Source organism: Bos indicus, chromosome 3 (assembly GCF_029378745.1).
Source record: "Bos indicus isolate NIAB-ARS_2022 breed Sahiwal x Tharparkar chromosome 3, NIAB-ARS_B.indTharparkar_mat_pri_1.0, whole genome shotgun sequence".
In the NCBI taxonomy this organism is placed as follows: domain Eukaryota; kingdom Metazoa; phylum Chordata; class Mammalia; order Artiodactyla; family Bovidae; genus Bos; species Bos indicus.
Genome location: NC_091762.1, coordinates 23689138 through 23706226, shown reverse-complemented (window position 1 = coordinate 23706226; position 17089 = coordinate 23689138). Strand labels below are relative to the sequence as shown.

The 17089-nt window shown below is 40.4% G+C and overlaps 1 protein-coding gene across 3 annotated transcripts in view; it reads right to left on the bottom strand.

Annotated features, from left to right (window-relative positions):
- The window catches only part of NOTCH2 (notch receptor 2), a 208282-nt gene that overhangs the window by 44795 nt on the left and 146398 nt on the right, over positions 1 to 17089 (bottom strand). For all 3 annotated transcript variants that reach the window (XM_019956709.2, XM_070785817.1, XM_019956708.2), the window contains exons 6-12: positions 16214 to 16447; positions 14701 to 14856; positions 14013 to 14201; positions 12725 to 12838; positions 11799 to 11912; positions 9904 to 10137; positions 4972 to 5082 (exon numbers count right to left, since the gene is read on the bottom strand). In XM_019956709.2, the coding sequence (XP_019812268.2) occupies positions 4972 to 5082; positions 9904 to 10137; positions 11799 to 11912; positions 12725 to 12838; positions 14013 to 14201; positions 14701 to 14856; positions 16214 to 16447 (1152 nt within the window). The remainder of the gene's footprint in view (positions 1 to 4971; positions 5083 to 9903; positions 10138 to 11798; positions 11913 to 12724; positions 12839 to 14012; positions 14202 to 14700; positions 14857 to 16213; positions 16448 to 17089) is intronic.

Here is a 17089-nt window from a genome sequence, read left to right as displayed (position 1 = left end):
TTTCACTTTTCACTTTCATACACTGGAGAAGGAAATGGCAACCCACTCCAGTGTTCTTGCCTGGAGAATCCCAGGGACAGGGGAGCCTGGTGGGCTGCCGTCTACGGGGTCGCACAGAGTCGGACACGACTGAAGTGACTTAGCAGCTTAGCAGCAACTATTGAATGAGAAATTAGCCAATGTCTCTTATTGTGTAGATAGATGCCTGACAAATTAGTATTTAATGAATGAAAGCATGGTATAGTCCAGACTCAAGAGTCTAGTGTTGGATGTCAGAGGTTCCACATGTGAGTGCTGGTCATTCATTCAGCAATATTTTCTAAGTGCTCCCTGAGTGCTACACAGTTTTAGAAAATGCTGGCTAAGTCCAGGTTCGATGCACGATACTGGATGCTTGGGGCTAGTGCACTGGGACGACCCAGAGGGATGGTATGGGGAGGGAGGAGGGAGGAGGGTTCAGAATGGGGAACACATGTATACCTGTGGCGGATTCATTTTGATATTTGGCAAAACTAATACAATTATGTAAAGTTTAAAAATAAAATAAAATTAGAAAAAAAAAAGAAAATGCTGGCTAAAAAGACAATTAAGGAGGCACCTGCCTTCTGGGAACTCACAGTCCTAACAGTGAGACTCACTAGCTAAGACCATGGATACATTAAGCTCTTTCAGTTGCCTTATTTGTTAAATGAGGATAATAAAAATTCCCTAAGTTTTTTTGTTAATTTTAAATTAAGACATGATTGACATGTAACATTGTGTAAGTTTAAGGTATATGATGTGTTGGTTTGATATATTTTATATATTGCAATATGATATGTCCACAGAGTTAGTTAACACTTCTATCATGTCCCATAACCATCATTTCTTTTTGTGGTAAAAACAATTAAGATCTACTCTCTTAGCACTTTGAAAGTTTATAATGCAGTATTGCTGACTATAATCACTATGCTATGCATTCAATCAGAACTTATTTATCTAGTAGTTGCAAATTTGTACCCTTAAACAATATCTCCCCAATCCCCTACCCTCCTAGCCTAGACCCTGATAGACACCATTCTACTCTCTGCTTTCATGAGTTTGGCTTTTTAATATTATGCATTAAGTGATACCATACAGTATTTGTCTTTCACTGTCTGATTTATCTCACTTAATGTCCTCAAGTTCCATTCATGGTGTCACAAATGTCAGGATTTCCCTCTCTCTCATGGCTGAATAATATTCCATTGTATACATAAAAGGTATCTCCTTTACTCATTCATCCATTTGATGGACACTCTGGTTGATATCTTGACTATTGTGAATAATGCTGCTATGAACATGGGTGTGTGCAAATACAAATACCTCTTTGAAATATTGATTTCAATTCCTTTAGATACACAAGTGTAGAATTCCCAGACCTTAGGGTAGTTCAATTTTTAATTTTTTGACAACTGCCATATTGTTTTCCCATAATAACTGTAACATTTTACATTCAGATCAACAGTGCATGAGAGTTCCCCTTTTCCCATACCCTCACAAACACTTGTTATCTCTTATCTTTTTAATAACAACCAATCTTTCAGGTGTGACGTGATATTTCACTGTGGTTTTGATTTCCATTTTCCCAGTGATCAGTGATGCTGAGCATCTTTTCCTGTACCTGTTGGCCATCTGTATGTCTTCTTTGGAAAAAGAACGTCCTTTGCCCATTTTCCCCCTGATTCTAAACATTTGTTTTCCTTCATCGCTTATACTTCTTTGAATGTGTATACCTTGCTTTTACCTACTTCCCTAGTCTTTAGTCATTTTCTGATGTATGCAGTCTGGGTTCCTGATCATACCTTAAATCCTTTTAAAGCCATGACCTCATTGTCTACCACTTTTCCCATAACCCAGTGCTCCTCTGTGCTTAGCAGTATGCCTTCACTAATGGCTGGAGAACCAAAAACAACTGCGTGTTCAACATTTACAAATTTATAATCTATAAATATTTATTCACTTTACTCCTGATTAGAAAATCCCGTAAGAGACTGAAAGAAAGACGAGATTGTAAACCTCAAATCCATTTTTTTTAATTGAATTTGGTGATTTTATACAGCTGCATAATGATACTGTGATGAGGATTAGCTATATTGGTAGCTACTCATCACCATTATAGCCTTTCAAATGCTATTTGAAAGTCACTAGGGTTTGGTAGATTGTAAAGCTTTTAAAACTTTACCTGTTTCAGTCAATACTGGATTTCAAAATATAAATAATGATTTACAGCCTAAAAAATATAATCAGAATGTGGTTAAATCATGTAGCTCTGAGAATTAGAGTGAACATTACCAGTATTTTATATCTGGAAATTATTGGGAATTTTCCAGTAATATTTTCTAAAATTGGGTTTCCCTACTCCTAATGTGTTTTCATTTTTAAAGTGTTAGTCACTCAGTCATGTCCGACTCTTTGTGACCCCATGGACTGTAGGCTGCCAGGCTCCTCTGTCCATGGAATTCTCAAGGCAAGAATACTGGAGTGGGTTGTATAATTGACATATAACATTATTAGTTTCAGGTGTACAACATAATGATGTGATATTTGTATATATTGAAAAATGATCACTACAATAAGTCTAGTTAACATCTGTCACTATACTGAATTTTTTTCTTGTTATTTGTCCAATTTTTAATTGAATTATTTGCTTCTTTACTATTGAGTTGTATGATTCTTTATATATTTTGGATATTAACTTTTTGTTAGACACATTGTTTGCATATATTTTTATCCATCTCTGTAGGTTAGCTTTTCAACATATTGTTTTTTGCCCCCCAGAAGTTCATTTTAGTTTTTGTTACTTGTGCTTTTGGTTTCATTTACAACCTATCTACTTTTATGGATCATTCTAAGAAGTTAGCAAAATAATGAACATGAATGTGAAACTGAAAAAGTAGTTTATACAACTGAAAAATGGTCTACTGAAGTGCCACATGATTTCTTACTTCCTATTCAATCAGTAAATATAAAGTGGTCTGCGGAGAACAGAGAATTTTGTCTGAAAAAAAAATTCCCTTAAATCTGTTCAAGCTGTTATTAAAATTGTAATAAAAAGTTAACAGTATTAAAATAAAGGCAAGACTAAAACACCTTATATTTATGGGTCATGAGTATATAACGCAGTTGCCTCTGATATTTTCAGCAACTGACTTGAAAAAACAAATAGAAAAAATAGACGTAGAAAACAGTTCCAAGAACAGGGTACCACCCAGTAACCAAAACATTCCATTCCTTGGTTATGCAGTTTCATGCTACACCTTAAGTTTATTTTAGAATATTTTTAGCCTATGTCCTCCCTCCATGACCTTCCTGATTTGCTAAATGTTGAAAAGAGAGAGCATATGATTCACTGACATTTCCAAAAAGTTTAAGTCGAGTCTAAGGCTTACATATCTAAAAAGAAACCACAGCAGGCACCTACTTACGCTGTCCAGTCAAGTGGCAGTGAGTATGAACTCTGTAATAGAAACCCCCGGGGTGGAATGCTGGCCCTAGTGCACTGGTACTGTTACTTAAGCTCTCTGAATTCAGGGTTTCTCATCAATACTGTAGAAATAATAATAGTAGTGACAATGAGATTAGGCACTTGATTTAATGCCTACCTCAAAACAGGGCCTGAATAAATGGAAGCTATTCTCTTCTTACTACCTATGTAAACAAGTACATATGCCATTCTGTCTAAAAGAAATTCAGTTGGCTGTCACTGAATGTTGGAGAGACACATTTCAGGATACAGAAGTACATCTGGCTCCACACCAGCAGTGCTGGGTACTAGACACAAGAACTCTCATCATCCTGGTCTTCTGAGTGATATTTCACTGAAAAGAGATCATGGTGACCACGTAGGCCACAAACGTTCCTGTCTCATGTCCACAATCACACCAAGCAGTGCAAAGGATTGTGAAATACAGAGAGAGGTAAGTTCCCAGCAAGAAAGAGGCATCTCTTGGCTTTTTGACATCATAGTTTAAAAAGCTCTGTGGGAAGTTTCTCACATTGGTTGTAAAGGACCACATGTTATTTATGAAATGGTAACATCATTATGTAAGTGCCTTATTGTGTGTGGCATTGTCTAGAAGGAATGGGATTGGCACATGACACGCCCTCTGATGGTGCCTTTGACAAACAGATGTATCAGAAAGAGGCTCCATATTTCCTCAGTAGCTCCTAGTACTTTTTGATCAGGAAGGTAAAAGGTAAAGGTAATCTTATTAGCAAGAAAAAAGATAAGAGAAAAGACGCATGTGAGTTTGTGTGTGTGCACACATGCTGCGTATATAAATGTTCTAGCTGGGGGGTTTAATTAAGAATTTAAGAAGAATTATAACCAATTTTATTTTAGTCACTTACTTTCTCCCTCCTGGAGAGAAAATAAAACCCACTATGCTAGCCAAAAATAGGTTGCTTTGCTAAGTTTTGACTTTACTTAAGTACTTATAAGAGGAAGGACTCAGAAAAAATCATATAAGGTGTTCATAGAATTTTACCTTGGCCATGCCTTTATAGAAGGCATTCACTACTAAGTATAGAAAAATTTGAAAGCTATATAACTTAAGCACAGTGATGGAAACTCATGGTCTGAAAAGAAACTCTTTTTTAAGTAGCTATAAACACATGGCTTAAAAACCCTAACTAATGAGAAGTTTCATGTTACAGTTCAAGGAAGGCCTGTAAGTAGAAAACTGGGCCAGAGAAGCACAGAAACAACCTTCTAACCTTCCAAGAGACAAATAAGTCAGATATATTTGAAAGTAACTAACCTTTAGATGCCCTTTTCCCAAAGTGAGGGGGCTGAAGAAGGAAGGTCCTTCAACAGTATTAAAATAAAGGCAAGACTAAAACACCTTATATTTATGGGTCATGAGTATATAACACAGTTGCCTCTGATATTTTCAGCAACTGACTTGAAAAAACAAATAGAAAAAAGGTCCCAACAAAAAGGAGCATTACCTGTGAATCCTGGTGAGCAGACACAGCTGTAACGATTAACGCCATCCATACAGACTCCATGGACACACGGGTTACTTGCACAGTCATCAAAATTGATTTCACAATTAACACCTGCAAAGATGAAAGCAAAGAGAAACCGTGCAATATTAGCACAGGAATACCAATGATCTTTGTTTGTGATGCTGGGTGTTAGGAAATCTAATGAGTATCTAGCCAACCTTGAATACAGGAAAGTAGCATTTCTGAAAGTTCAGTCCTCCAGACCTTGTCAAAGGTATCATGAGGTCAAATGATTGTAATAATCACACTAAGCCACTATTTGTCTTTTTTATTGTGTTGGCATTAGCACTATGTTACAAAAGCAATGGAGGCAATTAAAATAAATTCACTGATTTAAAAAAAAAAGTCCACCAGACCCTGTGACAGAGTCTTCAGAACCTGGCAACAGTTCTTCATGATGTATGCTCCATCAAGGCAGAGATTTTTATCTCTTTTGCCTCAAGTATCCAGAGCAGCTTGTAGCATATGTTGCCTCATTTTAAGTACAAATTAGGGATCCAAAGTTAATATACAGCTGCAATGACAATTAGTTGAACTGATCCCTTTTACACACTGAACAATTCTCAGTGACAGGCAGCAAGGAGCCTGTCATCACTTCTGCCTTAATTCTGAGGCTGACAGTTTTCTATGACCTTGAATATAAGGTGCTTCCTAACTTTAGAAACATTGAAGATTAAAAAAAAAAAAAAGTGTAGCTCAGCAGTGAAGACATCTGCAAGGCAGCTGACAGCCAGCAGGAGGCACAGTAAGAGCTGTACTTTGATCTGTTTAACCCCAGCGGTGGGACACATGGGCAAATGGTGAGATGAGAATCGTAAATGAAGGACCCACTGAAGGGGCCCCGGTGAGCAAGCCAACGATTTGGAGTGGCATGAAAGGTCAACGGGAAGGGTATGGGATGGATTAATGTGAGAAGAACACTGGGCAGGCCATGACACGGAGTTGGTTTAAAGAAGCGGTGCCCAAGGCCAAGGACATGCCAGTAGGAACGAAAGCAAAAGGATGAATGTGAGAGGTCATAAGAGTTATAGTCCTTATCACTTGGAAACTGAGTCAATGAAGAGAATAAGGGAGAAGTCATGGAAATTCAGAGTTACCACACCTGGATGTCTAGGAAAATATAATGCTCTTGACAGATGTTGTGAATGAGGAAGAGGAGTTGGTTTTGGAAGACCGAAGTCCTGGTTTTGGATCTTTGAATTTAAAACATTAACTGCTTATGTAGGTCTTATTAATTGATCTCCATGGACATGATTGCTTTAGAATATCAGACTGTACCCAACCAAATTATTACCCAGTTCCCATATTTCCATTTTGATGATAAAGCTATGGCTTTAGATTACAATAAATATCTTACTGAAAAAATGAAGAGCAATGGAGGTATGCCTGCTGGCATCTTAGCAGGAATCCAGAAAGTGCCAAACTGTACTGTACTAGTGTTTTTATTCTTCGCCTCCATGTACTCAGTTAAAACAATACAAAAAAGATAGTTTCACTTAAGAATGACTTTGATGAAGCTGCCAAAATTATTAACTTTATGATTTGATTATACCTTGACCCTTGAGTATACCTCTATTGTTTTGCGTGATGAAACAGAAAATACACATAAAGCTATTCTGTGGCATGCCAAATTACAGAGCAGTCTCCAGGAAAAGCAGTTGTGTGACTGAGTACTGAACTGAAACTTTTTTCACAGAATCCCATTTTAATTGAAAGAGCAACTGACAGATGAACCAGGACTATTCAGACCTAAGTACTTAGCAAACAGTTAAGTGAAAGAAACAAGCCTGCCATTTCAAGGAAAACAACTATGACAATACTGTGCTCCAGAGGTAAAATTTAAGCTTTCATTAGAATTTTGGGACTTGTATCTACCACTATAAGCTTGATACTGACTGTCACTATTAAGGGCTAAAGTTTAGGACAAATCTTATGGAGTCATAGCTTTCTCCTGGGGTATGCTGCCTTCCTCCTGTATTCCCCAGATGAATGGCAGAGTTTCACTAGGAAAGTTACAGGTAACTAAATAGTAAAGATAAACCAATCCCTACTGTTACCACTACTCTGTAAAAATACTCACTATTATATTACTTAACATGAATTTAGTGATGAATTTGGATATCATAAAAGAATATCTTGGCAGTTTAAAAAGTCTAAAAATGAAGCCTCATAATTAGGATATAAACTAACAAATGAAATTTCCACAACAAAACGCCTAATATTTATTCACTCAAACTTTATGTGAATATTTATTCATAATTACTATATTGAAAATGTATCAAGTCATTATTGTGAACAAAATACTCTGCTTCCTACTTGATATAACTTTGTTTTTCTCACTTCAGTGCCAAACCAATTTGTGTTACACCCATTTTATCACGCACTTGTACAATTACATCAGCACAGCTAGGATGTGAACCCAGCTCTCTGGATTCTATACACTTCACTGCACCACACCGGTCACTGTGATTAATGTAGCTATGCTGCCTTGCTAGCCACAGATGAGGCAAAGGTTTCAATATTCCTTAATTACAAATGGATACCTTTAGGAGATGTGTCTAGCCCTTGATTGACAATCCCAATTAATCCACAACAGACCAAGGCAGGCCCCAGGAAGCCATGCAGTTTAATGGGACTCTGCCCCTAAACCCATGTTGCATTCTAGCAGGAACAGACACTCAGCTCGAGCTGGGCCAATGAAATTATCTCACTGGAACACTGGAACATGAACTGGGTGACCTATGGTCTGCATGTGGCCCTACTTCCCACTAATCCCCCCAAAGCCTCATTATTCAATTTTCACTTAGAATCTGTAAGATGCTTCTGTGTGCTTTCACAGAATTCCTTCTGCTTGTCTGTTTTGTATTTGTTGTTTGCTGATGATTCTTTGCAGTTTCTATAACTTGAAACTTCCCCCAAACTTACTTAAGATCACAGGTGAAAAAAGGCATTAGTAGTGATTCTGGGTAGTGTACTGCGCTTTAAGTACTTAGTGAGTGAGAAACCACAATTATAACCTGCAGATTGTAAAGTGTCCCTTCTATCCATATACTCATCCAAACCCCAAGCTACCAACTCAGACTATATTATGAGTGGGTTGTCGATTCTTAGATTGCAACTCAAGAGTCTATACATAATGGTTAATTGAGTGAATCCTTTTGCCCAGGCTCCCTGTACATGCCAAGTCCTTCTGCAAACATTACAGACCAATATCTCTTTATGTGGTCCGCATCTCTTTGTGTGAATTCTCCGAACAGTCACAGGAATGAAACTGGCAGTTTTCTGAGAGAACCTGTGCCTTCCTTCTCTATGCTGCCTGCACACCGCTGATATTTACTGCCTGCCTTTCTCACTGACAGCTACTTCCACCTTGACGTCTCTGTACTCCCCAGGGAACACACCTGATCCATCCTGGAATAATAATATAATCCCAAAGAAAACAAAATGCTTGCCAGCCCACCACTCACCCAGGTTTCCAGTACATTTTTTATAATGGGAACGATAGCAAAGCCTAAAACAGCCCCACCATTCTAAAGGCATCCATTCAATTGCTTGTAAATCTCTCAAATTTCTTTTCGTACTGCAATTTCTCATGTCTGGGGACCAGCCCGGAAGCAAATTGCTTTTGGAAGGTTTCACAAAGATCTATTCAGCTCTTTTAGAGAGTTATCTAAACGTGGGGAGGGGGAAGGCATTTTCAACTGGGAAGGCATGGGATGTTTTTCGTATGCTTGAGCAACTCAAAAAGGACTTTGTTTTCAAACTTGGCATGTACGAGTTCCTGGATGAAGACCAGGGCCTTTGACAAGTTTGAAGAAATGGATTTGGAAATAACAAAATAAAATGAGGGCAGCTAACCGCCTCCCCCACCTTTGCCCCCTACACAGGCCATTTTCCTTAAATGGAGAATGAGTTCTCAATAAATCACTCCTTGTATTGGCAGGTTCCCTTCTAACAAAGGCACACACTAGTTAATCTTCCACTAATACATTTTCCTTTGATCTGAGACACAGAACTTCTCTGTCCATTAACCACAGTTGTGACCATAATTATTCCTCAAATAAGTAAAACAGAATCCACTGAAATCTGTGAAATGCTGCTGCCTGAGAAAACAGCTCAACATTTCCCCAGGAAGGAGTAGCATGCCCTCACGACTAACAAGCCGTCATTCAACTGGAGGCAGGAAACAGCCATGAACTGGATGGGAGACGACAGCTCTGTATTCTAATTGACAATAACCCAGACATGTTGCATCGTCTCTCCTCTCCCTCTGAGTCCCCCAAATGCCCAAAGCCCAGCAGAGAAAAACAGCAGAAGAAAGATGACCCGTTAAAGATAGTGTGTTAGTTGCTCAGTCATGTCCGACTCTTGTGACTCCATGGACTACAGCCTGCCAGGCTGCTCTGTCCATGGAATTCTCCAGGCAAGAATACTGGAATGGGTTGCCATTTCCTTCTCCATTAAAAATACTGGACTCCAAAAGGGAGGAAAAACTACTGGAAGAATGGGAGGGATGGAGAGGGAAGGACCAACTTCATTAATCTGAGTAAGGTGGAAGTTAAAAAAAGACAATCCAATCCAGCCACAAAAGTAAGAAGGGTTTCAATTTTCAATAATAATTTCAATTTTTTGAAGTGGTATGCCTCCTTTTGATGAAAAACACATACACAGAATCATCACCTTTGCGAAGCTATTGTCTCTGACTTCCCTACTGGCTAGAGCTATCTGCCCCTGAGATGTTTCTGGCTGTGCTTCTCAGAATCAAGACTATATTTTTGGTACCAAAGCATGTGCTGAGAAAGTCTGAGAGATCCGTATAAACTGTTTTAGAGAAACAATGAAAACTCCAAAGGCAGTGAAGAGTGGGCTTACCTGACGTGCCTGGCTGGCAGTTGCACTGGTAACCATTCACCAGGTCGATGCAGCGACCCTCATTCAGGCAAGGGCTGCTGTAGCATTCGTCTATCTGGTCACTGCAGATGGCGCCCATGTAGCCCGGATTGCAAATGCAGGTGTAGGAATCAATGCCATCCTGACACTGGCCGTGGTGGCAAGGATCAGGGTCACAGTTGTCAATGTTCTCCTCACACAACACACCAGTGAATCCTTAGAAGGAATTGTACCCAAGAGACTTAAAACCCAAGGCGCACATTCCACACCTGAGCATACATGCAGCTCCAGCATCCTCTTAATCCTACACATCCCATATCTTAAACAATTCATACTCTGGGCCATAAGCAATTGGAACTGACTATCTGCACTATGTATAAGGCAAGCCTAGAGAGTTTTGTTTACAATGAAGTTGTTCAAGTCAGATCTGTAGAATTCAAATAGCTTTTCCTAAACGATCAATAATTTCACTGCAGAGACCTTTTAACTGCATCTTAATTGCATATTGGACTTCAGTGGGGAATAGCTCTTTATAATTTTCCTTAATATATTTATCTCTATATGCCTCTTCTCCCAAACCAGTCTGCATATATAGGTACTAAATTAATGACTTCACATACCTCATCTTTCCAATTCTGACCTGAGAGGACAGAGAACTTTTCCTTATTTCTCCCAACCTCCCAAGAATCTATGCAAATATAGTAAGTTTTTAACCAATACTTGTTAAATAAATGCCCAAGTTAAGACAGTTAAAAGGGGCAAATAAGAGTTCCTTTATCCAACCTTAAATCTTTTTAAGAGACTTTGGAAGGACTCTCCTCCCTTTTAAACATGAGTTCAAAGTTTAAAGTCTCTCCAGTGAAGGTTATACTCCATAAGCATAATCTAGCCAGAAGAAGACCAAACCTGAAACTTTTCCAACAGAGACCAGAGTTTGTGAAAAGAAAAGGAAGCTGAGTGGATCATCTGACAGGGTCTACTCTGAGAAGGCCCAATAAGTGGTAATATTCTAATACTATCGAAATAGTAATTCTCTGTTTATTTTTATGACTTAGTTTGCTTTTCTGTGATCACAAAAAAAGTCATGCACATGATGCTTAAAATCTTTTAAGAATCCATTTTTTAAAATAAGAAAAAATGTCCTGAATTATATTTATAACTTCTCTTAAACAGTCAGATAAAAAAGAAACTGGGAAATTATCTTTTCTAATAATTTCTAGTCCTTCTCTACACAATAATGGTCTGTGCAGAAGCAAATGTGTAACAAGAACTGTCTGGCTTATTCAAATCCACTCCCAAATTAGAAATGTCGCCACAGATCAGAAATGCAGAATATTTGTAAACACTCTTTTTGATTCTAGTAGCAGGAGTCAGGAAAGAGGACCCAAACTTTCCCAAATAGAGCTGTCTCCCCTGTGCAGATACACATTTGACTCTCAAAGCATCAATCGTATTTATGCAGAAAATCTCTGCACTTGCCCACCACTGCATTTCTGAGCCTTTGCTCGATCCCTTGCCTCAAAAAACAGAGACAGGCCTCTTGCTGAGAAGCCCCAATGACAAATAGTTTTCAGCTGGAATTCTTCCCTTTTCCAGAGGAATAAGGCAAGCCAGCTGGAAATTCACCATTGCCAAAATCTGCCCTAGAAAGACGGAGACACCAAATGGAAATGTCCAGGCCAGGCCATCATTGTGGTGAAGGAAGCAGGCGTTGTAGAAGGAAACAATGAGAGGAGCAAGAAAGAGGCTGGAAGAAGCCCCTTCTAAACACAGAGCAGCCCATTAGTAGACTGGCCTGGCAGGGCAACGAGAAGAGGACAGTCTCCTATTTAGTGCAGCTGGACCTACCAGGGGAATAAGAAGTGAAAAATGCTTACCTGTGGCACACTGGCACTCATAGCCATTCGGGTGATCTATACACTTTGCCCCATTCAGACACGGAGTACTAGAACAGTCGTCAATATCAATCTGGCAAACTGGTCCCGTGAATCCTTCAAAGGGCACATGATGACACAAGTCAAAGGATTATCTTATGTTTTCCTTACTATCAGAATGATGCCCAAGAAGAACTGGGCTGTTACTGGCAGGGTTTATATCCCTGGATCAGCACATGGAGAATTATTCTCCTGAACAGGTACCTGGGATAACGGGTGAGGCTCAGGGCATCAGAGGCACCAGGGTGTCTCTCTCACCTCTTTTTCTTCCCAGTATAGATTTCACTTCAACTTAAAATAGGAACTGAATGCATACAGGCAGAACCCCCTAAGAAGTGAATGTAGCTGCACAGGAACTGGGACCTTCTCTCTGAAGAAACAACAAGAGAGGCTATAGCCTAAGGCAGAAAATTCAGCATGTCTTCCACAATGGCTGAGGGGGGCAAAAGGAGAGACACAGCATTCTTTGGAAAGAACTGACTTGTGCTATTAATGTACCCATGGGTGAAATGTCTAAAAATAATCATCTCAGAGAAAGGTTTCAAGAATATGACTCACAGGAAAAAATAAAATCCTGAATAATCTAAAACTAAGGGCTTCCGTGAGGTATGAACTTTCTGAAATGTACACACAGACGGCGAGGTCATGGGCCATTCAGAACAGACTTGGACTTCTGGCCACAGAGGATTTGGAAGATATACTAGCTGAAGCAAATCCCCCACTTCTGTACACACACACTCCTATCCCAAAGCGCTCACTTTAATGACTTCCTCATGTAGAGCCCACACACATTCTCTCCCTCCTCTCTTCCCTGCGGTCAGTCGGCTTTGTGCTTTCAAAGAAAACAGGGGCAGGTGGTGGGCACTTACCAGGCGGACACAGACACTGGAAGCGATTGACTTTATCCACACACTGTCCATTGTTCACACAAGGGTTGCTCTGACATTCATTTATCTCCAACTCACAATGCACACCTTTGAAACCTGAACAAAATGGACCACACAAGTGGCTTAGAAAAAGACAAAGGCATATTCTAGCCAAGAAAGCACAAATTCATAAAGATGACTACATCCTCTATGAGTATGAACTTTTCTGCAGAGGGAAAGAGGACTATGCCGTGATTGAAAACAGTCACTGTGAGCATCAGTCAGACACGGGCATATTCTGGGATATCCATGTCACTGTGGAGACGGAGAAGAGGTTACCTCCAAAGACCTTGGTAAGACCTAGCACGCCAACAAAGACTGAACTACATTCTCTGATCAGTCCAGGCACTGCTTTCGGGACAGTGCCAGGCCCACAGGGTCCCCAGTCCTAAGGGCCAACTGAATGAATCAGAGATGCTGTTGTACTCGGGGTGTAAGTCAAAGTTAGGAGGGCCTGCCAAGGCTAGAGCAGTTAGCACCCGTAATCAGGCCAAGCAGCCCCTGACAGCTGTCATTTTAAGCTAAAGTTCAGCTGTGCTCTCTAAGGATTCAAGCAGAGGTCTCTGCAGAAGAGTTCCAAGATATAACACAGCATGTGTATCTCACCATGAGATAAACAGCAAGTTCCTATACAATTATGGTAATATTATTTTCTATAAATGGAATGGTATGCTATTTGTAATATATCAGGGGATAAGGAAAGCTTGCTATTTAAAGAATTTTTATGATAAATACTTTATTAAATCAAAGTATACTTGCATTTTAAAAATCTTCTGAATTTTTCTCTCACAAGTATCTGGATTTTGACACGATGGGACTGTTTTCCATAGTTCTAAGAATTTTAACATGAGCCTTAGTCCTTAAGGGTCCCCTTGCATGTGTGCATGCTAAGTCGCTTCAGTTATGTTCAACTCTTTGCGACCCAATGGATTATAACCCATCAGGCTTCTCTGTCCATGGGATTCTCCAGGCAAGAATACTGGAGTGGGTTGCCATGCCTGCCTCCAGGGAATCTTTCCAACCCAGGGATCAAACCAATGTCTCCAGCAGATCCTGTACTGCAGGCAGATTCTTTACCACTGAGCCACCAGGGAAGCCCTAAGGGTCCCGTGGCTAGGGATTAAATTCCAACAGAGCTTACGGAAATGCCATGCTGTACTCAGTGCTCTGCCTAAGAGAAGCGCAGTGCAAGGTCTCTGGTCTAGACCCCACACACCGACGGCCCATGTACCTGGCATGCACAGACACGTGAAGCCTCCAATCTTATCCAAACAGGTGGCATCATTCTTGCAGGGGTCTGAGTGGCACTCATTGATGTCCATCTCACAACGAGGTCCTGCATAGCCCTTCAGACACTCACAGTGGAAGGCACCATCTGTGTTCACACATTTTCCTGCATGCTCACAAGGATTGCTGTTGGCTGGAAGACACAAGCACCCATAACCAGGATCAAAGCACTCGATGGAGCTTCCACAAATGTGGACTACAGAAGTGGGTCAGATTAGTAGCATTAGGGCCAGTCCTTTAATAATCTGATTCTCAATTTCTTACATCATTCTAATCAATCAATCAATCAGAAATCAATCAATCAGAAAGTAAATAAATAATTAAATGAAGAAGGAAGAAAGGAAATAGGGAAAGAAAGACAAATGAGGGCAATCTCAACTCTCGTGTGTCTCTGCTGTTCTTATGCCCAAACAGTCACTAAGGTAGGGATCCATGTTAAGAGTCAAGCACAAACCTTCTATATATTTGAATTCCCAGGATAGACTATGTGGTTACACTGAAAGGTCAGTTGTAAACAGGGCATGTAACAGGTCTGAGGTTTGGATGAAATATGCACGCAGAGTGAAATGTGCTTCAGGTGAAATGTCGGCTGAGCTCGACTGACAGGAATAGGAAAGGTTCTGTGTACTCACCCATGGCACACTCATCCACATCTTCTGTACAGTCACTCCCTTTGTAGCCTTGTGGGCAGGTGCAAATATACTGTCCATTCAGAGGGTTGGTATCACACAGCGCCCCCTTGTGGCAGGGGTTGCTGATGCACGCGTCATCCAGATGACATAAGAGACCTGTCACAGGGGTGGGGAAAGGAGAAGAAAGAGAAAATGTCCCTTACCTGGGGAATGAGTTTCTCTTTCATAGAGGATTGAACACCTTAGGACTGGCACATCAGAATCCAATGTGAAGATTTAGAGGCAATTTCCCCTTTGCGGGATCCTGCCTTAGGGACATGCTACAGCTAACTGCAAAGCAAGAAGCTTCTGTAGACACCTCTCTCTATACTCTGAATCTGAGCCTTCAGCTGGACCCTTCCTCAAGGGTAGATAATGTGAGGGATTTGCGAGATGGTTAGATGCTGGAGTCAGGAAAAGGGAGATATCCTCCCCACTGGGCTGTCATGTCTAGCACATAAAAACAGAGGCTGCCCAGTTCAATCTGAATTCCAGATAAACAATGAATAATTATTTATTCTATGTCCCAAATATTACATACATCCTATATTTTAACTGGCAACCCACTTTCCCAAGATCATGCTACCTGATGATCGTGGGGCCACCTGCATTTCATTAGCCTCAGAAGAAAAAAAAAAAAAAAAAACCAGCTGAACATCATCAGCCTATACTTGGGCAGCTTTTTAATAGTGTCAACATTCCTGGCTCAAGTGCCCTCAGGACTCTGAAGACATGACTAGGCCCCATGTTCTGCATAGTTCACATGGGAACTGGATTTTCCAGTCTGCAATTAGCTTAAGAAGAGGTGACTAAGGCTTCTTCTACAAAGCTGGAGGTGGGGCTTTTGAAAAGGCATAGATACAGGAACATTTCAAAACCGCTGGGCACAAAGTTCTATCGCTAAGCAATCTCCTTCTGTAACATTCCTCCTCTCACTGCTCTATTCCTAGACCCAGAACTGTTAAACTCAGAGGCTAGAGCGATGTTAACTTGCAGTTGGTGAAAACCTTCCCCTACAGGGCAATATTGAGAGCTGGAATACATTTCATTGTTTCCTTCTTGCTAATCTTTTCTGAGTAAATGGATTATTTCTTCTTAAAATTAAGTGCCTACCTCCGTTTGTGAGTAATTTTGTCTTAATTTCTGAGAAATTTACCTTAATTTCTGAGCTGTCTTTTAGCTTAAAATCTTAAGGAGGTAATAGATGTTTCCAAGGCAAGAGTTACTTTCATTCTGGGGGGATGAAACACTGAGGTACATGGAGTTGAGAGCTAAAAGTCCTAAGGAAGAAGACTGACTTCACAGCACTTTGGCTACCAATTACATTTCCAGAAGCACAGCTTTGGGTGCCACGTTCCAAAAGATGAAACTTAAAAGGACATACCCCAAAAGGGATGAAAGAGACGGAGGCAGAAGTCCTGAATGCTCACCAGCCCTTTCACCCTTTCCAGCTCTGTTCTTCTGCCAGCCTTACCTGCCTTTCCTTCTGGGCACATACAAGAGAAGGAGGCCACACGATCGATGCAGGTAGAGCCCGGGGTGCAGGAGGCGAAGGCACAGTCATCGATATTCTCACTGCAGTCATCCCCACTCCAGCCATTCACACATACACAGCCATAGCCCCCGTTGCGGTTGGTACAGGTGCCCCCGTTCTGACAGGCATTGGGCTGCAGCAGGCACTCATCCACATCCTCTGTGCAGAACTGTCCTTTGGGGGGAAAAGTGTCTTTGTTTAGGGCTCTGAGTCTCAGAGGATTAGTACCATACCAACCCCCACATGTTCTTCACCCTCATGTGACCTGCGTGAACTTATGGCAAAATTAACTCACAGAAACCCAGTTCTCACATGACTTTTAAGGCCACCTAGAGACATCCAAATTCTAGGCAAATAATTTAGGGAAGGCAAGTTCTATCCCTAGAAACTCTGACAGCATGAAGTCTAGCCAGCCTACCAGAGAGAAAATTGAGTCTTGTAAGAGCCTTAAATCAGATTTGGTTAAATCCCCGGGACAATGAATGTGAGAAGAGCAAGGAGAGAAGGGTCTAAGAGATGAGTAAGGACAAGAAGCAACCTTAAAAATCAAAATGTTAAGGCTACCATTATGTATCTTGACTATATCAATGTCAATATTCTGATTATGATATTAGATAGTAGTCTTGGAAGGTGATGATGTTACCATTGGGGAAGACTTGGTTAAAGGTAAACAGTATTTCTCTGTTAATACTTATAGCTTTCTGCAAAACTACAATTATCTCAAAATAGAAGGTTTAATTAAAAAATACATGCAAGAGCAAGAAAGGGCAGAGAGAAAAATCAAGCAGTTAAGGACAATAAAAGCCTTGGTAAAAT